We start from the raw sequence: 24,931 nt of genomic DNA on the forward strand, positions 1-24,931 counted from the left end.
GAAATAATACTGACAGCATAGGTGGCTGAGAATAGTGAAGAGGAGCCACTAGGGCTAGCAGAGAGACTGGGAAGAGGGGAGAAATGATAAGCAGGGAAGACAGGGCAAACAGCTTGGGGAGAGGAGACGTAGAAGCAGGTGACAAAAACTGGGTTTAATCAAACACACAAAGATCTAGCATGACCAATTCTGCTCCAAGAGAAGCCATATGCTCGATGGACAAACAAGTCCTCTCCCACATAATAAACAATAAACATCAGGAGGGAGAGGAGATGAAAAACTATTTCTTTTGAAAACCAGTATTTAATGTCTCAGGCAGAGTAATAAAATTTAATTGTCTGGAATCTGGTTGACTCTTCTTTGTAACTTCCTGGGTACAGGTTGCTCCTCTGGATGTAAAATGATGTTAATATCACCAAATAAAACTGTGGTGATGCTGTAAGTTTAAACTAGGTCTTCTCTGCAACTTCCCCTCATAGCCTTGCCTATTCAGCATGAGAAAGTTAAGTTCTACCATAAATAATGGAGAATGAGGGAGTCAGGCCTGTCATGAGAATCAGAGACACTTAAACACAACTAAAAAGAACGGGGTTTAGATAAAGCAGAACAACTGTCCTCCTCTTTGGGCTGTGATACGTGGGCTTTTTTATTTTGGTCTATGAAAGTCAGTGACTTGGTATAACTTGCTCCTAGAGAAAGCTTAACCCAAAGCCTGGTTTTGAGGGTGTGGGTGGGGGGACAGACTCTCAAGAAGCCAACTCAGCTTTCTAGAAGAAATTCAACTCTTTCCAAACGCTTGTTAATGCATGTTAAATGCAGCAAGAAATAATCCTATGAGGCAGGGTGCAAGCCTCTCTCAGCTGCAGTGAATGAAGTAAATGACTTGTAACTTCTGGAAGTCTTGGTTATCTGCAGGTAAAACTTTAATAACCCTTGGAGCATCAAGGGACTAAAGACATTTCTCTCTGGAATACTTCGGTAATTGTTTTCTTAATTTATCCAGGAAAGGCTTAGTTTGGATGCTTCGTCTGTTTTTTTAGCAGAGGTGATCAGAATAACTTGCTCAGACTCACATAAATTAGCAAAGTTCAGACTAAATTTCAAAATGTAGTTGTTATATAAGCTCTACAATCTTCTTGGAACACAAATCTGGTTTTTCCTTTTTTCTAAAGGTATTTTATTTTCTTCTTATATGCACTGGTGTTTTGCCATGGGTGTCGGGTCTCCTGAAACTGGAGTTACAGACAGTTGTGAGCAGCCATGTGGGTGCTGGGAATTGGACCAGGGTCCTCTAGAAGAGCAGTCAGTGCTCTTAACCGATGAGCCACCTTTCCAGCTCCTGCATGTAACACTACTATCAGTTCAAGGTCAGCCTATGCTACATAATGTATTTGGGCTGCACAGTTAAAACTCATCTAAAAAAAAAAAAAAAGACAAAATAATTTTTTAAGCTTAAAAAAATTATGTCTAAAGTCAAGAATTAAAACTAAACCTTCAAAAAGAATGATGACTGATGCTAGCTTAACATTTCCATAAAACTTGGAATGATGGGAAATGAGTTCAGCCTTATGATAACTTCTTGAAATCTGCCTCCTCGTTTTGGCCCATTTTGTCTACATTTACATTTTTATTATTTTTGTACCATCTGCCCTCTGGTTATCATTATTTAAGAAAAAGTTTTCCAGAAAACTATCAGTAGCTGGGCAGTGGTGGTCTACAGAGTGAGTTCCAGAACAGGCTCCAAAGCTACACAGAGAAACTGTCTTGACTCTGTCTTAACAATAACAGCAAACAACAAAAAAACCTATCTGTAAATGATTTTTTCCCCCTAGTTCAAGTTCCCTTACTTCATGCACAGAGGCAAAAGAAATGCTATATACCAACATTATTGGCTTTATTTAGGGCCAAATCTGTAAACAGAGTCTACAAATAGATCTGGAGTCCCCCTAATGCTTTATTATGAAGAGCCCAGTACTCATGGTCAGACAGCTACTGTTCTCTGTCCATTAAAGAGCTTGCTGTACTACATTTTTTTTTTCTTTCCTTCTCTCAGATTCCAAAGGCTAGCCAAGTTCTCACAGTTGAGATGGCACACTGCTTACTATAAGAAACATGAGGACAAGCTTCCATTTGAAAGAGCTAAGTTTCACTGGATATCAGAAGCAGAATCTGTGACACTCGCTTCTATGACAATAGCATTCAAAACCTGTATTATTAGTAGTATTACTATTAATATTATTATTTTGAGACATGGTCTCTCTATGTAGCCATGGCTGGCCTCAAACTCACAGAGATCCACCTGCCTCTGCCTCCCAGTGCTGGGGTTAAAGGCGTGCGCCACAACAACCAGGCTTGACAGAGCACTTTTGACTGAACAATCTAAGGGGACTAAATTTTAGTTAAGAAAGACTGAAGAGTGGGCTGACTCAGACAGCAGGAGTGAGATGGAGGTTAGGGAAGGACAGAGGGTTAAGACATGTTGGTGGCTCACGTCTGTAATCTCAGCACCTGGAAGACTTAGGCAATAGGATTGCTCTAAGTCCTAGGCCAGCCCTGGCTATAAAGTACTGGCATAAACAAACAAGCAAATCAAAATTACCAATACATTTTGGAGGGGAATCTTAAGAATAACATCACGTAGCCAGGGTACACTATGGAGGAAGCAAAAGGCTGAACTGGTTTAAAGAACAGAATGAAGGGCATCAGAGCCAGCTCAGGATCAGGCCCTGTGTCATCAATGACTGGATGACCTTGGCAAGCTCATCTCCTTAGACATCGTCCCTTGTTCATTTTTTAACCTCAACATTTTATAACAACAGATGATGTACTCACATTACTTACAACAGGGCATAGCAAATATGTTTTCAACAAAGGTAGCTGCTGATGGAAGGAAGTTAAAAACAATACAAAATGTAATAATATTAATGTCCTTACTGCTACTGAACTGCACACTTAGAAACGGTTATATAGTCTGTGGGGTTCTTTTTTGCGGGGAGAAGGAGAGGGAGACACAATCTAAAAACAAAACTAGACTAGTGACACATAGCTCAGTGGTAGGTCCTCACCTAATGTTCTCAACATTCAATCTCAATCACTGGGCTGCGGTGCAGGGTGTGTATGAGATGGACGAGGCACCATAAAAGCACCCAGCTTTCTCACCCACACTATATGATAGGTCATACTGCTATACTCTGCCAGAATGCTACAGCAAAAAAGCCAGGCAACACCAAGCACGGGCTGGCAAGGTGAAGGAACAAAGGAATCTCTCATTCTCTGAGGCCAACAGTTTCTAGTTTCTTTCATAGTTTCATATACATTTGAATTTGACTCATCTACATATTCATGAAAAATAGATGTAAGAAATTTTTAATTATCAAAAGCTGAGAAAACCCCCCAAATGTTTGCCTACAGTGAAATATATAAATTTAAACATGTATCTATTGTGAAATATTACCTACCTATGAGAATATACAGATTGCAACTATGTGCAACAATGAATGGCTCTTAAATATATTCTGCCCAAGTGACATCTGCAGTAAGGGACGCATGCTGTATGGCTTTATCTACATGTGGTCAGAACCAGGCAGAAGTAATATAAGGAGCGGGAAGTGAAGACAACTGCCACCTTGGGAGGGGGCTGGCTCAATGGGAGCCGAGTGGGCTCTGTTGTGTTCCCTTTCTCTCTTTTGAATGACTAGACCGCTGGTATGCAGGTCTGAACATTCTGAGGAAATTCACCAAATCCAGAAACTCTTAACATTGCTACATTATATTCACACACAGGAGAATGGGGTGGGGGGCTGTCTGGTTACTGAGACTGTCCTAACCTTTATTATTTTCCTATATAAAGGAAAGTCATTACATTAAAAAAAAATTTAAATTTTGCTACAAAAGAGCCTGAGATTCCATGCCCTATTGTGACCCCTTGGCCACACACAGGCAGTTGTTCCCACATGGTACTGCTCTGAGCAAGGTTAGAGCTCCCTCTAGCACTTCTAACTAAGGAAACACCACAGGCCCTTATAGAGCTGACACGATTTGGTGCTGCCCACGGTTAAATGCAACACGGTGATTTTTATTTTTAATTTGCTTTAATTGTTGCTATGATATGAATAATTAATAGGCTGCTTATGCCAGTTTTGTAAAGTTCACAGTACAGAAAGCCAGGAGAGAAATATCTACTTACAAAGGAGGCTTAAAAATGGTTATAACTGCTATAATATTAGAGAATTTGGAATATTTATTCATGATTTGTGGCAACATTATGTTCTAGCAACAAAGAAACATGCTACTAAAAGCATTTCCTACTAAAACCATCTTCCTGTCTCACCCCCTTTCTCTGCTGGCTGTATAACCACCGTGCCCACAGTGCTGCAGGAGCAGAGTAGTAGGTCAGGTCAGTGCTGGGAACCTTGCTCGCTGGTGAGGACAATCTGAAGGCTTAACTGCAAACATTTAACCTGATTCTACCCATTCTAAGACAAATCTTTACTAGCGCTTAGTGACCCCATAGACAACAGAGGCTATGAACTGGAAGTCTAGATTCTTTCCTTGTGTCTTTGTAAACTTCTTTCTTCACGGGTACCCTCAGCCACCGACAATTATGACTTTATCAATGAATTCTGCCCAACAATGTCTACTTCACATTTGGGTGTCACCACAAAGTGTAATTCATTTATAGCGCTGTAACCCCACATGATCTACATGGAATCTGAGCAGGTGCTGGAACTTCAGCAATCCCAACACATATATAACCATTCTGGGAAAGCAGCCAGAAGTAAAGGGTTTCATTATTTCATTGTTGGATTTCAACCCACACACATTCTGAAGGAAACACTGCTTACTAAACTTCTTGTTAAAATCAATACACATATAAAATCAGATAATAAGTTTCTTGAATCATGAAGAATGAAAAAGGAAACTACAATTTCCTTAAAGAAAATTCACTTTAAGAAAGACTAATGGGGATTATCCAATAGCTTTATTTTGAAAAATTAAGAAAATATTTTTGAATTATAATGTGAAGCAAGCTTTAGCCATTTAAAAAATAAACTTTTCTATCTCTATCTACCCACCCACTCGCCCCTCCCTCGCTCCCTCCCTCCCTTCCTCCCTCCATCCATCATGTGTTAGGGGCATATCTGGAGGTCAGAGGACCACTTGTGGAAGCCAGTTCTTTTCTGTAATGTGGGACCTGGGGACCTGACTTAGGTCATTAGCTGTTGTATCAAGTACCTTTACCTGCTGAGGCATCTCACCAGCTCCCAATCTTTTTTCCTCCATAAATGTGTATGTGTATGAGCACTTGAGTACATGTAAGTGGAGACCAGAATGTTGTCGGGTGTCTTTGTCTATCACTTTACATCTTATTTGCTGAGGCGGGTCTCTAATTTGAACACTAAGCTCACCCATTTGGTTACTAAAACTAGCTCTAACGAATCCCATCTCAGTTGCCTAGCACATGACAGGTGGGGCTTGAGGATCTTAACTTCAGCCCTCGTGCTTACGTGGCAAGTTCTTTACCCACTGAGTCTCCTTAGCCCAAATTAATTACTTTTTTAAAAGCATATGAATCCCCTTTAAAAGTAAACAACTAAAGCTAACATGGTGGTACAAGCCTGTATATAATCCCAGCACCTAGGAGGTTGAGGCAGTCAAGGTTAACACAGTAAGAACCTGATTTAGGGGGCGGGGGAAAGAGGCAGGAGGGAAGAAATTGTCAGAGAGAGAGAGAGAGAGAGAGAGAGAGAGAGAGAGAGAGAGAGAGAGAGAGAGAGAGAGAGAGAGAGTAAGAGAATAGCATATTTGTAATTAAAGGAAGTTTAACAATTTGCAAATACATCTTTACCACTTTATTATTTGAAAAGATGACTAGCAGTCTATATGATGCTCACTCATGTCTGGTTATGGACCAACACATTCCACCAAGACACTCACTACACGGTAGACACTAGTCCTTCTTGCACATTCCATAAGGCCATGATGTCAATTTGCCACCTTAGTTTGGTCATATTAACATGGCCACACTCATTCTAAGGGCAGCTCAAACTAGGACTGAAATGTCATCTGAAAACAGCTCTTCATTAACCTACTGAGAGCCTCCCTCACATGCTGAGTCTTCCTCAGACAGGACTCACTCACTACAGCTTCTCTGTCAGTTCACCTGCTATCTGTTGGGAGCTGTAAATCACCAACTACAACAAGAATGACAGGTCTAAATTAACATGACAGGAAAGCTATTGCATGTTGCCTTTCGGTTTAGCCATTTCACTCTCTTTTGTGGCAACCAAAGGATTCAGAACCCTGGCATTAATTAAGCAACAGTTTTATTACACACAATCAAAGCCTGAAAGAAAATCCTAACCGACAACAAGAGGAGATTACAAGGTTCAATAAACACTTGTGGTTTTTTGCGGTTGCTAATTGAGGGATTTAAAATTTTTATCATCCGATACAGAATGCTGAAAAGGAGAACACTGGGTGCAAGAGAATAATACACAATAAGTGTATTGTGATTTTTATAAAATCAGTGTACATGTTTCTGTGATTTCCGAAGCCTAGTTTTTGTTTTAATAGTTACTTTAACACTTAACAGAGGTACCACAGGTAACTGTTTAGATAACACTCCTATTTACAGCATCTATTCTATTTTTCTTTTTTCTTTCCCTCTCCCCCATCCTCTCTCTCTCTCCCTCCCTCTCTCCCTTTCTTTTTTAATGGTTTTTTGAGACAGGGTTTCTCTATGTAACAATCCTGGCTGTCCTGGAACTCACTCTGTAGACCAGGCTGGCCTTGAACTCACTGAAATCCACCTGTCTCTGCCTCCCAAGTTCTGGGATTAAAGGTGTGTGTCATCGGGTCTACTCTAATTTTCTAAGCACTAAAATGTATAAACAGTGGTTGAAAGCGCAGGGCCACGTGGTTAGACTGTCTTAATTCAAATCCAAATTCTATGCCTGATCACAGTTAAAGTTAACCCAAGATGTACCCGGTGACAAAGGAGGTATATAGAAGCCTTAGTTAAAAGTGATACATTATGTGTTCAATAAAAATGTAGTTCAGGATGGCATGCTGGCTCAGTGGGTGAAGGTACTTGCTGCCAAGTACCATGATCCAAATGGTTCCAGGGCCCACTCTCTAAGTTGCTCCCTGACTTCCACACACAGGAATGCACACACATGCTTGAACATATACTGTGTGCAAACACACAGAGTAAATAAATGTAAAAAAATAGAATTCATGACATTTTATTTCAAATGAATCAAACTAAAAAAATAATGCAAGACTCTACTTTGCACAATTGAAAAATGACCTTAAGTATTAAGCTACACGTTTTTCTTAGAATAGGCCGTTTATAAGTAACATATGTGAAAACAGCGGCTCATGTTTGGAATTCCAGCACTTAGGAGGCTGAGAAAGGCACACTGTTCGGAGTTCAAGTCCAGGTTGGACTACAAAGCAAATTGCAAGTCAGCCTGGATTACACAGTAAGACTTTGTTTAAAAAAACAAACAAAACAAAACAAACAAACAAACAAAAAACCCTAAACTAAAATAATAAGTGATAGGCCAATTACATAAATGAAATAACTCATTTTACACCTAACAATGGCCTTAAATCTACAGTCAGCATCACCTAAACGTTCAGCTAAAAAGCAGTAATAATAGAACTCATTTAATACAGAAAATTATGTCACTGCAAATGGAATCTACTGTAATCTGTACACATGTCATTTAATAGTTTACTTATCAGAAAAAAATAAAACAATTCATGGAATTAATACATTTTAAAAATCATTTTTTTGCCCTAAAAGTTATTATCCACAGAAAAAGAGAAAATTTCATCTCAATTCTAAAGTATAAAATGACACTATATTCATTCTTAAAAACAACAAGGTAATACAAAATTAAAGAAAATATCTTTTTTTTTTTTCTACCAAGAATTTCTGCAAATTCAGGTCACTAAGAAACAACTGGAAAAGCACTAAGACAGAAAAAAGAAAATAAAAAGCTACCACCTGGTGGTGATGGGGCATGAAACTCAATACATACATACATACATACATACATACAAACATGCAGTGCAATGTAATGCAACACATCATCAGAAACAAAGCCAAACTGAAGGCAACACAAACCAACAACAGAACCCAAGAAAGAACATGCTAGTGTCACAAAATGAACGATTAATAAAGCAATCTTGCAGCCTAGAAGCTGAGTCAGGCACTTCAAGATCTAGGCTAGCCTGGGTTACAGAGTGACACCTTGCATAAGAAAAAAAAAAAAAAAAACCAGAAAGGAGGAGGAAGGAAGAAAGGGTGGGTCAATGCCAATAAGACCAATTGATTTTTTTTGATGTTCTATAATTAAACTATAGGGTTTATAATAATAAGTCCAAACACAAAAGTAAGGAAAACATAAAATGAAAATGAACCTCACACATACATGTAAATAAAGCAACTCTTTAGGTTGCCCATTAATCCACAAGTGGCACATTCATCTTATTTACAGTATTATACCCCCTGCCATGATATTCCATTACAGAGTCACGCTACAGACTCCATAGTTAACACTGTAGGAACCGTTACTTTTTAAACATGGCTTTCTCTCTATATCCCCCTCTTGGCTCCCTTGCATGTCTAAGGAAAGAGAGTATAATTGAATTTCTTACACTTGCAGATATTTCTAGAAAAGGTGGCTTAAATCTGAATTGATAGTTGAAGAACAGACCATGGTTAGATTTATGTTCCATCTCTTAGAAATACTTTAGCATCCCCGTGTCTCATTGTCTTAGTTCTTATGTGAGTAAGAACTTCTACGTGCCTTTATAAATGTGTACAGAAAATTCATGTCACAGTTACCTGTTGAAAACTTCCATTCCGTCCCAGAGAATGAATGCCCAGACTGTCACACCCACAGACTGACACTTTGGTTTCCACGGTCTCTTTTACCAGTCTTCTTTACCCCACCCTCCCTCCTCTTTGAGATAGAGGATTTCAAAGTCTAATTAAATTCTGATACCCCAATCACATGTACATAAATCAGCAACCTTCACAACCTAGAAGCATGAATAGAAACAAAAATATTTATTAAAAAGAAGACAGAAAAGCCAGGGCTTTGAAGCCTCAAAGGGCAATGGTTTTTTAGTCTTTTTTTTTATTATTATAAACTTATCTAGTGTACACAGGCATGCCCATATACACCCAAGTGTGAGTGTGCCACAGTCTGCATGCGGAGATCAGGAAACAGTTTATAAGACTCAGTTCTCTCCTTTCCCATGCTCAGACTGTCAGGCTTGGCAGCAAGCACCTTTGCTTGGTGAGCCATCTTTCAGCCCAGGAGGCAATGTTTTTAACTGTCAAAATTAACAACTAAGTTTAGGTGGGGAAATAGTTTTTAGTTTAAAAAGACTGACAATGCATGCCTATATTTTAAAGCGCTGTATTCCAGAGCAACTTGAAAAACTTTTTTATGTTTACGTATATGAGTGTTGTGTTTGCATGTGTGTCTGTGTGCCACCTGCATGTCTGATGCCCTCGGAGGTCAGAAGAGGCATCAGATCTCCCGGAACAGATTCACCATGAGGGTGCTTGGAATTCAACCTATGTCCTCTGCAAGAACAAGTATCCTATGCTTGTCAGGTGAGTTATTATTAATTACTGTTAAATAAGCAGCTAACACTATAGACGATTGCTGAATGGGTGACCTGGAAGTGTTAAATTTTCTGAATATAGATACTGAGCAAGCCTTAACAGGTTGGGGTGGCAGGAAGGCTCGGTGTCAAAAGCACTACACACAAGTCAAAGGGAGAAACATTGTAAGGAGGGGAAGTAGATTGGTCAGAGAGCACATGGGCCTCATATACAACGGAAAGGCATTCTGGTAAGGATTTTGAGGTCAGAGGTCAAAGAGATCTCAATTCAAACTGGTTCCATAACTTAGATATGGGGGGGGGCGTTCAGCTCTTCTGAGCTTCAGGGTCCATCACGGCATAGGTCTGCATTTAAAACTGGTAACACAGAGCTAGTGGTACAGTCCCTAATGCCAAGAGCACTGCATTTGCTCTTCCTCAAGCTTTGGAGTACAACACTTGAATTAAAAAAAAATAACATGTTTGGGACTACACATTTGCCTAGCATGTACCATGCCACAAGTTATATCTCTAGTACTGGGGTTGGAGTGGGGTTCCTCCATCTGAAGGCACAAAAGAAACAAAATGGGCATTTAACATATTTGCTCGGTGCTGGGTGTGGGGTACTCAGGAAGAAAAGAAGAACTGTGAGTTTCAGGCTAGGCTGTTTCAAAACAAAACCCCAATTTAATATAGGAATGAAGGGAGCTGCTCTGTGTGTGGGAATTTAGGATTATAATAGCATCACAGGTTTAAACATTTCACATGTAAGAATTTGAAACAAGCTGGGCGGTGGTGGCTCACACCTTCAGTCCCAGCACTTGGGAGAGAGAGGCAGGCAAGATCTCTGTGAGTTCGAGGCCAGCCTGGTCTACAAAGTTCCAGGACAGCCAGGGCTATTACACAGAGAAACATTGTCTTGAAAAACAAAACAAACAAGCAAACAAACAAAGAATTTGAAACAAGCATGTACTGGCTGAGTTCCAAAAGACTAAGGTCAATTTCTCAAAGCTAAGCCCCCATGATCTATGCCGAGGTGAGCAGAGTTTATGATAACTTGGTACTTTGAACTCAAAGGGAATTTCTTACTTAATTAGAACCATACATTTATGAAATTATTAGTATAAACAGTACACCCCCACAAGACAGAACCCCAGCAATGATCATAAGAAGTTCTTTCTGGAAAGGAGCCTCCACAACAGAAGTATTGGCAGGTCACAGGGCAGATAAACTCCAGGCTCTTCGGAAAGAAGGACATCACTGCTAAATTCTTAATGAAACCTGTCATAACCTGCCATTTGCTGGGAAAGCATTTACAAGCTGAGGTCACAACACAAGAATAAAATTTTACATGTATGGTTCCTGAGCTCATGGGTACCAAAAGGTTCAAAAGAAGGCTTCAGGTTTCACAAGCTTTGTAAGTGATCTTTTTACACCATGTGACTAAGAACACATTTATTCATGGAGAGCTTATGAACCCAGGCTTCTGAAAGTGCCAAACACACAGAAAGGAGAATGCTTACACCTGCCAACATTCACCAGAACCCATAATAGTAATAATAATCATAAAAACCTCTCTTCCACATTCAGGAATAGAGTGGGCTTTAATATGAATTAGTATATTGTTCACAACATACTAATATGAACAGTGGCACAATATGTGGAAGCATGTGTTAGGGGCTGCTGAACACTATCTGGTATCATGGCCATTGACCCTAAAACTGATTTATACAAATTTCAGGCAAGGCTAACTGATAATTAAAGATTTGCTCTGACAGTATCAAGACTTTTTGAAGGGGACAGGGAGATCATACAGGAAGCACTTTTGTGTTTTACATGAAAGCATTATACTAGGAACTTCATATAAAGTGTATCTTACAGCAACAGACCTAGAGAGTTATACAAATTATGATAGGTATTGATTATACTAGTTACAAATGATGAGAAAAGATTGTCTTCTACATAATCTGTAGAAATGTGATGTCATCATCTACTTTTCCAAGATAAAAGCTTTCCAGAAAGAGATAAAAAGCACATGCTTAGGCTCTTGGTCTAAGAGCACTGGCTGCTCTGTCAGAGGACTTGGTCTTGGTTCCTATCAACCACATGGTGGTTCACAACCATCTCACTCCAGTTCCAGGGAAGCCATCACCCCTTCTGACCACTAAGGGCACCTGGCACACATATACATGCAGAAAGATGCTCATATACATAAAGCAAAAATAAATAAAAAAATTTTAAAGTTCATTTAGCTAAAACTTTTCTCTCATTAATGCCTTCCAATGTACTACACAACTTTCCTAATTTAAGGATGACCAACAAGGTTGCAACATTACTATAACTGAGCTCTAAATGAACGAATCAGCCTTTAAATTCATGGATTTTAAAAAATGTTCCCTCTTCCTTTCCATAAACATCATACTTGACTGATATTCAATTCTCAATTACATAAATTGAAATAACACAGTGCCAACACCAAGAAGCCAATAGCACAAGAAATATATAAACAAAACAGCAAATTCCCTAATAAACAGAACCAGGAAAGGAACCCAATTTCAATATGCCATGGCTTGCTGCCTGGAGTTTGCTCCTCTTTTAAATAACTCAAAGTGACAGAACACTCCAAACCATGAAATCCTGTGTTACTTGCAGGAAAAACTATACATGAAGGGATAAGAGAATTGTACAGAATTTAATCCCTATGGCTACTCTGTTTTGTTTGTTGGTTTATTTTTGTTTTAATCAAAATGTAAAAAAAAAAAAAAAAAAAAAAACCCAGAGTACAATACCAAAGAAAGTACTGGCAATCAAAATCCTAAACGAACCCTGATAGAATTACAGTTCATAGATTACTAACACACTGACTGTATTTGAGGCATGACTCTGGAAAGGAGGTGGTATTTCTTACAGTCTGCAAATGAGTTCTGGAGCAGAATCACAATGCCTATACACAGCAGGAGAAAGGTAACAACTACAGTCTTGTTCTTCCCCACTTCAGAAACCGTGCCTGGCACTGTGTGGCTGAGGCGCTACCTTCATCACGCCCTCTGTTTCTGGTCTTGCTAATTAAAAGGTTGATCACAGAACAATACTCTTCTCATTAATTTCGGTGTTCCGATTGGGCAGGATCCCTGCTTACCCCACCTGATCTTTTCACACTGCTGAAGTTAATGTGACAGGGAGCCCGAAGATGGATTACCTGCTACCATATTGCCCATCGCCTCCAATCAGGAGCTATCTGTGTAAACTGATTGTTCTAATTTGCTCTCATTATTTTTACAATATCAGGAGAAAATAACGCACACAGCTCACTGTCAAAGTCATGAAAATCAGCCATTAGTTAAGCCCAGACACTGAGTGCCTTTATTAGAGGCACTGCAGTTTATTGATACAGCTCCAGTCAAACAAGGCAGCATTTGCTTCAATAGAAGGAAATGTTTATACAGAAAGGAAATATTTATTGTGATAATACCCACAGCAACAGGGTATTCTGGAGAATCCTGGGCCTATTTTGAAAGTGTAGTTTTGACACAAATCATGTAGCAATGAAGGGGTGGGTTGGCATAAGAAAGTAGGGACCATTTAATATATTCAGAAGCATGAAAATGCATCTATTAACTGACATCTGTAAAGCATTCTTCATCTTCCTTACCTTGTATAAATAAAAACCCCAGTCTGTGACTACATACACCAATCAATAAGTTAAGTGTAGCCCAAACATACTGCATAATATTTTTATAAAACAGAAATATTATTAGCTAGGAACCAGAGCTATTTATATAAGAATCACATAGGTGTATTTTAAGTAACATTGTACTTTTATTCAATATAAGTTTTCAACAAACTTAATTGGTAATCCTAATATTATAGATATTCACAATACATTTTAGAGTTCATATACTACACAGGCAACTTAGTACAATAAGCCAAGCAAACAGGCTGGGTTTAAACCCTTTTAGTAAGCAATGGTTTTTTAAATTAGAAAGCAGAAGTCTACAGAAAGATGTGATATTCAGTGAGATAACATAGAAGGAATTTGTCCTGGGCATGTGTGTGAGTGTGTACTTGTGCGTGTGCATGTGCGTGCGTGTGTGTGTGTGTGTGTGTGTGTGTATGTGCGCGCGCACGCTGTATGTATGTATGTATGTTAAAATGTTATCTAAATTCTACCCAAATCACATTTTAGGGAGCTGGAGAATGAGGGTATAAATAATGGAAACTAATGCCTTTTAAATAAAAGAATCTAACTGACTAATCCACACACTTTCCTTCATCTCTCCTCTTTAGAACTAGAAGGAAACATGGCTTCCTCGTGTTTTCTTTCTACATTGAGATTCCTAGGTAATGTGAAGGCAAGAGTGTGCCCTTCTTGCTGCTCCCCTTTTAATGGCCACTTTTCTTTTTCTAAGAAACATGTGCCATGCCTTTCTCCTTAAAATTCCTGCACTAAAAGACTGCACCATACTGCACTCCGCAAAACGTGCTGATGGCGCCAATTACAAGCCCCCAGCCGAACACTACAGCCCCCACCATTCGGGCAGATTTATGCGGACTCTTGCCGACGTTATTACAAGTCAGAGTTTATTGGGAAATTGTTACATTATGCGGAGTGTCTAACAAATTGCTTATGCTGCTATAATTGGATTACAACAGCCGCTTGCTCCCACCGGTAAGATTAGGCAAGTAGGACTCCTGCCGATCTCTGAGCGTTAGCAGTAATTTTATTTGCCTTGCCTCTCTCTTTCCTAACAACATGCCTCTCTCCCTGCCAGCTGTCTGCTGAAAAGGCACAGGCTTGTTCCTTGGCCCTAACAATGCAATTACAGCCCCGCAGATCGCACTGTTTGTGCATTAAGTACAGAGCCAAAACGAGGCGAATTGATCGTTTGACTTTTGGAGAAGCCATGTGATCTCTCTGTGCGGGTGATCCGACATGCATCGGTAGGCAATACTGCAGTCAATTCTTGATGAAGAACTTTCTTCTTTCATCCCTCTCCCCCATAACCTTTCCTTTCTCACTGAGGAAGACAACTGACTGGGCTCATCTCATGCTGATGCAGATCAATCCACAAAGACAAACTCGATCTTATTGGCTCCCTGGCTAGATAGAAATGTGATCAGGGTCTTTTAGCATCTTGAAGTACCTCAGCCAGATAGATCAGTGGCTCCCAACAGCTGAATCATGCTGTCTTTAAAAAAAAAAAACAAAAGAAAAAAATCATAGAGTTTACTGAGAAAGAGAAGTTCCCACCGCACTGGAGTTGAAAAGAACCGAGAAAGTTTTTAGGCTCTGACCAGGCTGCCTTGAGTGGCTCACTCAGAAGCCGTCTCTGTTCAAGGCCATCAAGGAGCAGCAGTGAAGCCCACAGCTGCCTGTGTGAGCACATCTATGTTGGGAGACACTGGTGGCCAGTGTGCACAATCTATGCAGCCTGACTCCAGGCTTAAAACAAGCAGGGCTCCACCCCAGGCAGAGTCTAAAACACATTCTGCGGACAGCTTTCAGTCTCTTGTTTCTTCTTCTGTGTTTAACAATGAGTGCCTGTGGCAGCAAGACTGCACAGTAACTGAGTCTGGAGCATCATTTGTGAGGACTCCTGCGTGAATCTGCACTTCTTAAAATCAATTCTCTTTTGAATTGACCAGTTTTAAAAACAGACTAAGCTCTCTGTTGACACTTTCCTTATCAATGGTATGTCCTACTTCAGGTTCTTTTATATAACAAATGTGTTATCATCAATCTGCTAATCCTTTTTGTCCCACGTCTTTTGAGACAGAAAGTCATGTGCAACTAGAGGGACTATATTTTCACATTCTTTGATAAATATACGAATTTAGCCAATAAAACTCAGTGTATTGTGTATTTTGTAAAACCTTGGTAACCATTAACATTACATTCATAGACCATTTAAAGATGAAATAAAATATGTTAATTCTGAATTTCATTCTTGACCTCTTTAAAAATACTTCCTAGACTCCCCAATCACATTGGCCTTGATGATACAATTACATCTCGCTGTGTTCACCACAAAGCCAACTGCAGACCTGTCAGAAGGGCCTGTGTGAACAACAGACTTCTCACTTCCTACTTGTGGAACAGTATATTAAAGGAGCCTGTTAACATGTAGTTTAAAACTCAGAAGAAACTCTGAACAGCTGAAACGCCTTATAAATAGCGCAGACCCAGAGGAAGTGCAAACGTCTGCATTGTGAATTGTAGATCTTAATTACCGACAATGGCTGGTACAGCAAGTAGCACAGAAAAAAAGTGAAACAGTTGCACTGTTCATGGTTGGCAATAATTCTTCAGGAAAATATTTACTATCAATCAGTTATGAGAAAAGGGACTCTGTGCTTGTAAAACAGCACGTTGCTTCTCATACCAGGGCCATTTTGCTTCAGCATAATCTGAATTTAAACAGCTTGTTTCCTGCGGATATAATTTTGGAAATAAATAAAACAAGTCTTCTATCAAAATCCGGAGTGAGTGGGAAGGAACATCACATCTTTCTATCTCAGTCAGTTTCAAACAGATTATTAGTCTCAAGTAAAAAAACAGTAATGACAAACAACAAAAATACAGAATGTACACAAGACCACTGATGGGCTTATTCCAAATAAAGACAGAACTTTCCAAATCTAGGCCAGGTATCAAGGTAGAGGTACCCGAACAACTCAATTTTAACTGTACTTGTTTATGGAAGGGGTGTGAGGTGTAAAGGTAAATTACGGAAAAGCCTCAAACCAAAATTTTCTGTAGTATTCCAATAAAGTCAATAACAAGATAACATAAAAATTAATGTTCTCAGTTTTCTTTCATAATTAAAAAACATGAAGGTTGACAATTAGGTACAATGTGATTATAGATTTTAAAGACTAAGCTGACAGTCAATAACGACTGTCCATTTAAAGCTATAATAAATATAGAGCTCATCATGTTCCCCAAACAAATCCCATAAACACTAGGGCTGTGAGCAGCAAATGAAATGCTCTAAAAAAGCAAACTAGCTGGGCATGGTGGTGAACCCAGCACTTGGGAGGTGGAGGCAGGCGGATTTTGAGTTCAAGTACAGTCTGGTTGACATAGCCAAAGCTACATCAGACAGACAGAACAAAACAAAAAAGTAAACTATATTCAAGAAGTTTCATGGCTTCAAATACTACCCTCCCCGTGTTTATTTTTAAGTGTTTCTTTCTTGAACTCTTTCTTTCAGTAGACTAGCTTTTGAAGCACCAGTGCTTCCTTACGCTCTATGGAGAGTTAAAAGGGATGTCCTTTCCACACAGCAACTGCAAGGATAGGGCAACAGGCAGAGGAAAACTATACACAAAATACTACAAGGTTCATCTGTGCTTTTAAGAAGGACCAATGTCTTCAGTAAAGTGCAAACAAGTAATGTTTAATTAAAAGGTCTAAAGACTACAATTAATATTTATACCCAAAACAAAATTACTCTGACTGAAATTCAGTTGCTTTGAACCATGGGGGTGGGGGGCGGCTGGCTTCACTATATTACAGTGGTGCTCACATGGAGACAGCTGGGTACAGAGTCCAGTTTGAATTAGTATCACACACTCGTGCCAGTTTCTGAAGGAAAGCCATCATGACAGCCACATCAGTACAGCAGACAAAACTACTGTTAAGAACTTAAGGTGAAGAGCAAGAAATAGAGAAATGCTTACAGACCTACAAAAATATCTTTGAGTCATTTCTTTCAAAGGTCAAGCAGTAAACGAGGCCAGGAGAGACAGCATGAAATCATGAGACAGATATAACATGTTTAGCAATAAGAAAGGAAAATTCATTGTTGCCATGCTAGTGGAGGCCACTGCAATAAACATTTTTTCAGTTACGTATTTTTATTTGATGACTTGGCTCAAATTTGAAGCAATGAACTAGAAGACAGGATGTGGGCCAATAAAAGGAACCAGGAAGCTGGTTGTGTTCCAACTGGAAATTATAGAAATCATTATTCAATTAGAGTGGTTAAGGGGACAATGAAAGAAAATAAGTGTCAGAGTAACGTTAAAACAATCGAGAATGGGATGAGACGGCCACCATCCCGGAGCAAGTGAAACAGACTGATGAGCAGCAGCGAGCAAACTTATTTCCTCACCCAAGAGCATGAAGAAATCATACCACCTTGCCAGACGCCAGGAGATTTCTAACTGTGCACCGATGGAGTAGAGGGTGGGAAAGAAAGACAGACAGAACAAGGAAAACAAACCCACCGCACGCTGCACAGACACACAACAACACGGCTAAGGAGTGTACAAATACTGGCTTACCACGTACGGGAAAACAAAAGCAACAGATGCTCGGTTGGCCAGCTCTCAATGAAGCTCATTAAAATTGCTGCCTGCCCTTGGATTGGTGCTCATCCGGAGTCTGTGCCTGGTGTAGCCAGAAGTCACTTATGATGAAAGTGACAGCAGCATGTCCAGAAAAAGGATCAAAACACTTGTTTGATCTGGGTCTCTATACCCCAATGCTAGAACTTAAGACACAATTTGATGAAGCTACCACTTGCAGCTATAATTTAAAATAAAATTCTGACATGTCTCATATGGCTAAGTCCAATGACCATAAGCTGTATGTTTTCAGTAATAAAGCAAGGTCAGAAATTACCATGTATTTTAGGAAATATAATAAAAATTATTACTGCTCCTAATCCTGAATGACTGTATCCCTTCCTAACCACCTAATGTGTAAGAACAGAGTCTTCATGAACAGAATTAAAGCCCTAAGCAATAAGTAAATAAATGAACAGATTAATAAGAGATCCCAGAGGACTTGGCTCATCCCTTCCATCCTGAGATTATAGCAAGGTTCCATCTATGAAGAAGAGCGAACGTCCAACTAGACATTGAATCTACTGTCACCACGATCTTCCCACTGTTATAGCTACCTTGTTTATTTTTTGTTGTAATAACACAAAAGAAATAAAATAGCTCTTTCTGAATTTTATAAGATGGAATCTACCATGATATAAAGTCCTATCTCTAATAATGATAGTAAATAAGGGCCTGTATGTAACATAAAAGATGCAGCAGAAAGTTGGGAAAGATGTAAAACAACACCCCTAAATGGTAATAAACGTTATTTTTGATTAAAAAATGGAGACAAACTCTAGAAATACAACTCAAACTGAATGTTATCCTCAAGACAGTAAAGATAACAAAAAAGCTACTCCCACTCAATCCAGACAATTGAAAAAAAAAACATTTTAAGATTTCTAATTAAAACATTTTTGTGTATGGGTGTTTTGTCTATTATGTATGTCTGTGTACTATGTGAATACAGTGATCACAGAGGCCAGAAGAAGACATTGGGTCCCCTGGAACTGGAGTTACAGATGGTTGTGAGCCACCATGTGGTGCTGACAAGTAAACCTGGGTCCCACACAAGAGTCCAGTCCTTAACCACTGAGCTCTTAACCACTGATCCATTTCTCCAGCCCTGAAGATTTCTCAGTTTTAATATTAATTTTGTATCTAGAAATGTAACACACATTTATACATAAAAGACTAGGCTAAATACACATTTTCACTCAAGGTCACCAAATAAGACAGTTCTTAAGAAAAGTGGCACAACATGACCTGGGATCTCTGTAGCCGTCTCAAGCACTCTGCTCATACTGCCCCCATCAGCCTATTTCTGGCGTGCCCCACCTGCACTTGAAGGAGGCTAGTGCATGCCTTTAAGCCCAGCACTTATGAGGCAGAAGCAGGAGGATCTCAAGGCCAACCTGGTCTACATCGTGAGTTTCAGGACAGCCAAGGATACACAGAGAAACCCTGTCTCAAAAACACCAAAAACCAAAACAAAGAACAACAACAAACCACGAAGGAAGTTATAAAACAAACTGTTATCTTATACAAATCTTACTGATCAGTGTGACAGGATAAAGGAAAGATTTCTGCTGCAACCGAAGAGACAGAAACCCTGACTTTCAGTTCACTCTGTATAAAGTGGTGCCTCTTATATCCTCTTCAGTAATATATGTATGATCTTACAATAGTCTGTGGTGACCCTGAATAAAAGCAACTATAGACACAGTGGGATATGTTAACTGGTAAACATTGTTACTTACTTTGGCCACACAATTCTCAGTCTTCATAGCAGTGCTTGTCAGACATACTGTTTCTTGGTTTATGCAGAGCCTGGCACAGCTGTTGTAAGTCTGTAGAGACAATTTAAAAAAAAAAAATGGTTTTTTTTTTTTTGTTTTGTTTTAGATACTGAAATACTGACATACATAGCTGTCAGACTCTCTATTTCTCTAAATCAATGTACAATTCTACATATAAATTTATGGTTGTTGAGAGACCAAGTAGAGAAGAGGAGGTAAGGACGGAGCCCATAAAAGCCAATGGTGTGCCCATGAGCAAGCAGGCGATGAATTCAGGGTGTGAATGGGAGATAAAGGATTGGATAGAAAACATCTTTTAAAGTGAAAAGTTTAAGCAGAGACCAATGTGGGAAGATAGTAAGTCTGAAGCTAGCCTGGACAACACAGTGATACTGTGTCTGGAAAAAAAAAAAAAAAACCAAAGTAAACCTAAAGTTTAAGAACCCACAGTCTGTTTTAAATAGCCATTAATTATCAGCCAGACATGGTAGCACACACCTGTGAACCAATCACTGAGGAGGACTGTGAATTGGAAGGCAGGCCAGGCTGTATAACCAGTTCCAGACCAGCCTGGATTAAATGGCTGGACCTTGTTCTAACCACAACAGAGAAAAAGAGTAGGTCTGAAGTATACTTAGGAGCCTGATTAGAAGAAAACTTAAAACAGAGCTCTAGGGAATAGATACAAATACTGTCTACAGTACAGTCTTCCTTCATGCTGAAAAATCCCCTTGGCCTCCTGGCAGGGTTTCTGTGTGGAGTCCTGGCTATCTACCTGCCTCTGCCTCCTGAGTGCTGGGATTGAAGGTATGCACCACCCATGCATGGCTAAAATGAGTATGTCTCTCTCTCTCATTTATTTACTTCCTTGCTTATCTATTTATTTGTTTTTTTTTTCTTTTTGTTTTGTTTTTTCTTTCCCCGAGATAGAATTTCACTGTGTAGCCCTGGCTATCCTGGAACTCACTCTGAGACTGGCCTCAAACTCACAGAGATCCACCCGTCTCTGCCTCCTGGGTGCTGGGATTAAAGGTGTGCACCACCAACGCCCAACTGCAGAAAGTGTTCTTCCCCCCCCCAACCCCAGCCCTCTCCAGACCCCAGTTATTCCTTTTTAAGACAGAATCTCACAATATAGTCAGTCCTGGCTGTGCTTTCAATCTACAGTTGTTGTGGGTAGTACAGAATCTATACCATAGGTCACTGTGTGTGCCAGAGTCACTGGCGGGGGTAGGTGAAGCACAATTTCTAGCAGACGCTGACACTGCTGGTCTGGGAATGGTCTTTGAGAATCAACATAAATAAGTGTCTGTGTTGGAATTAAGATGATGACAGTTAAGCCACAATCACTTAACATTAATTTTAAAAACCCTGTCTTATGAATTAAGACAAGCTTTAGATTTACAGAAGTTACAAAGATATTTTTGCACTTCCTTAACTCAGAACATTGATCACAACTTAAGAAACCAGGGCTGCAGATGGAACTCAGTGATAGACTACACACTTGTCTAACATGCATTAAGCTCCACGTTCATTCTCCAGCACACAGCACAACACTCAGGGAAGTGATCTTGGAGCCAGGCATGGTGGCACACACCTACAAACCTAGCACTTCAGCAGCCAATACAAGAGGATGACAAGCTGAGGCCAACCCAGGCTACACACAAAGATTGTTTGGAAGGGAAACTTTTTTTTTAAATTGTGTGTATGTGTCTGTCTGTCCATCCGTCTGTCTCTTCTCTGTCTCAGAGGTCAAAGGGGTATGCATGACTCCTTTGGAGCAGCACCTCTCAACCTGTGGGTTACAATGCCTTTGGGGTTGAAAGGCCCTTTCACAGGGGTTGCCTAAGAGACCACAGGAAAACGCAGATATTTACATTACTATTTGTAACAGTAGCAAAATTACAGTTATGAAGTAACAATGAAAATAATTTTATGGCTAGGGGTCACCACAACATGAGGAACTGTATTACAGGATTGTAGCATTAAGAATGTTGCAAACCACTGCCTTTGTGAGCCACCTGACGTGGGAGCTGGGATCTGAACTTGGATCCTCTGATATAGCATTAAGTGCTCTTAAGCATTTGAGCCACTTCTCCAGCCCTGGGTAAAATCTTCAACTAAAAAGGTGTGTGTGTGTGAACTTGATAGTGGATGAAGTACAGACTTTATACAAGTCTGCAGACCTTATACAGGTCAGTTTCCTCCTGCCAGGAGCTTTATTTGCATCTGTTTGTCATACCTCTTCAGTGTTCTGAAGCCTGGCACAAGTTTCCACTCTCCCTTGTCTTTCATGACTGACACTTCTAAATCAGTTAATCAATAGGATCTCCCTCAACTCATGATCAGAACTAGGTCATTATTTGAAGGATACAAGTAAGATGACAGGTCCTTCCTTCTCAGGGCATCAAATCAAAAGCTATGTTACCAGTTCTGATGATACTTATCTTGATCATCTAGTCCCACTGTGAATGTATAATTTCCTCTTTGGGAATTAGTAAATACATTAGAGAAAATATTGTGGGTAGGCAAATAGTTTCTACTTTAAATTTTGCCTGCTACTTCTAGTATCCTTTGAAGGATCTTGCCTAATACTTTTCTAATGGTGAATCTTAAATTTCTTTTTCCTTCTACATTTTTATAAATTGGAATTCTTCTACAGGGGAGAGTTATGGTGTCTTCTCACATTTATTTATTCACCCATTTGCCTTTTATAAGCATAAACAGAATCTTAAAATTTGCTTTTGGCCAATTATTATTATTTTTCAAAATATTGGTAGAAAAAAAACACATTTTCATCTGCAGTCCTTGCTCTCCCTAACAATATTATGAAATGAATTTTCTTTTAAACAAGTTGAAACATTTTTTTGTTTTATTCATTTGCCATTTAAATTAAAATTATTTCAACATATATTGAAAGTATTTTTAAAAATTGTTTATTTTATGTGTATGAGTATTTTGCCTGCATGCATACATGTACAATGCATGTGTGTATGTGCCTGGTACCTAGAAAAGTCAGAACACCATACCGGGGGCCCTGAAACTAGAGTTACCGACAATTGTAAATTTCCATGTGGGTGCTGGAAACTGAACCTGGGTCCTCTCCAAAAGCATCAAGTAATCTTAACCCCTAAACCATCTATCTGGTCCATTAAAATTATTCTTAAAAATATTTTTAAAAATACACATGGATTAATAAACATTTATTGAATAAACTAATACAACTTTAAGGAAAAGAAGCTGGTTCTTTCAGGATGGTTGGTGGTCCATGCTTGTAATCCCAGGATTTAGGAGTTAGCTACATGAACCATGTCAAAGGGGGGGAGGTTAGGGGATAGAGGGTCACAACAAAAGAACTCTGGTCCCAATATGGCAGAAATGTTACCATGAATTAACCTCCCTCTAGAGAATAGCTCAACTAAAATATTTTTGAAACTATGTGAGTGGACAAGGGAGGGGACACTGGAAAAGAACCACATTGGGTGAGATACTGAGTTTGCGTTTCCCTGGAAGCACGCAACAGTCAGTCAGTGAAAGGTCATGGTGAACACAACAGTTAGGAAGCCACAGCCTACTGGGTTGAGCTATCAAAGCACAGAGTTCAGAACTGCCACAGTGGCTGGCAATTGAGAACACAGATCCCACAGTGGAGAGAACCATAGGGGAAGGAAGGTGTCTTAGAAAATACATTTAAATTCTCCTCAAATCCATGCTTAACCCCAAATGACACACATTAAGGGAGACTGAGAATCCCAATGGAAAAAGCAGCTGGAAGGCTGAAGGAACTGAGCCACGACTCCAGCTTGTGCCCATGAGAACAGGTAAGGATTTAGATTTGGTTCCTAAATCATTAATGGGATACAGAAAGGATCTCGGTTTCCCTGAGACACTGAAAAAGATCAGGAGTTGAGATGACAAAATGATCTAGGCCTGCAGGATCTGCTTTAGGTGTATGGGTAAAACAAACACACCTGCCATTTTCAGATGTAAGGCCAAGGCTCCACAGGTCAACTGAGCTGCTAGTATTTATTGCTTGTTTTTCCAGACAGGGTTTCTCTGTGTAGGGTTTCTCTCTGTTCTGAAACTCATTCTGTAGAGGCTGGCCTCAAACTCATAGAGATCCACCTGCCTCTGCCTCCCAAATGCTGGAATTAAAGGCATGAGCCACTACCGCCTATCACCACCTGGTTAGCAGCTAAAATTTTAATCAGAGGCAGAGTCAGAGTTTCTACAAGAAATCATTTACACCATCTACTATATAACATAAAAATCACCACACTTGGAAGAGCAGTCAAGAAGAATGGAGAATATAAAAAATGACCTTGAAAAGCACCTAAAGAGGTTTTTAATCTGTTCAATGAAATGATTAAATGAGAGATAATGATCACAATGAATAAAAAAGAAGGGAAGACTTTCACCAGAGAAAGAAAACCTAGAGAGACAGTATGGATGTGTACACCTATAGTTCAAGATTGTAACTCCAGCTCCAAGGGTTCTGGCACCCTCTTGCCTGAACATTAAATCCACAGACATGCATACTTGTGGACACAGTCACAGACACACACGTGCACACATACATACATACATATATATATATGTGTGTGTGTGTGCATATATATATATATATATATATATATATATATATATATATATATATGGGAAATACAAGACAAATCTGGAAATAGAGTGATGGACATAAGTCAAAGTTACAGCAGAAGAGGCTCTCGGCCAATCTGGAAAAACCACATACTAAAATAAAGATGTCTGAGGAGGCTGAGACAGGAGGATTGTTGAGCATTGAAGCCACTGTGGACTGACTATACAGCGTGTTCTACACAGCATAGTCTATAGACAGGGTCTTTTCTAAAGGAAGGAACGGAGGGAGGGAGGAGGGAAGGAAGGAGGGAGGGAGGGAGGGAAGGAGGGAGGGAGGGAAGGAGGGAGGGAGAGAGGGAGGGAGGAAGGTGGGTGGGAGGGAACCAGCAGAGTTGTATCAGAAGTCAGCCTGCAATACACTGTAAGATGCTAGTTCAAAACAAATGTGGAGACCATGTGCCTCTAATTCCAAGCAGAGGCTGAAGGATCGAGTCCAGTGTCCGAGATTCTGTCTTGAAAAACCAAAACCAGGGAGCTGGAGAAACGGTTCAGTGGTTAGGAGCATTCAAGAT

General features: G+C 39.7%; 1 protein-coding gene across 10 annotated transcripts in view; it reads right to left on the minus strand.

Annotated features, from left to right (window-relative positions):
* Btrc (beta-transducin repeat containing E3 ubiquitin protein ligase) overlaps positions 1–24,931 on the minus strand; it is a 164,006-nt gene that overhangs the window by 38,775 nt on the left and 100,300 nt on the right. For all 10 annotated transcript variants that reach the window (XM_051199619.1, XM_051199616.1, XM_051199620.1 and 7 more), the window contains one exon: positions 19,725–19,814. In XM_051199619.1, coding sequence (XP_051055576.1) covers positions 19,725–19,814 — 90 coding nt within the window. The remainder of the gene's footprint in view (positions 1–19,724; positions 19,815–24,931) is intronic.

Source organism: Phodopus roborovskii, unplaced genomic scaffold (assembly GCF_943737965.1).
Source record: "Phodopus roborovskii unplaced genomic scaffold, PHOROB, whole genome shotgun sequence".
NCBI lineage: Eukaryota > Metazoa > Chordata > Mammalia > Rodentia > Cricetidae > Phodopus > Phodopus roborovskii.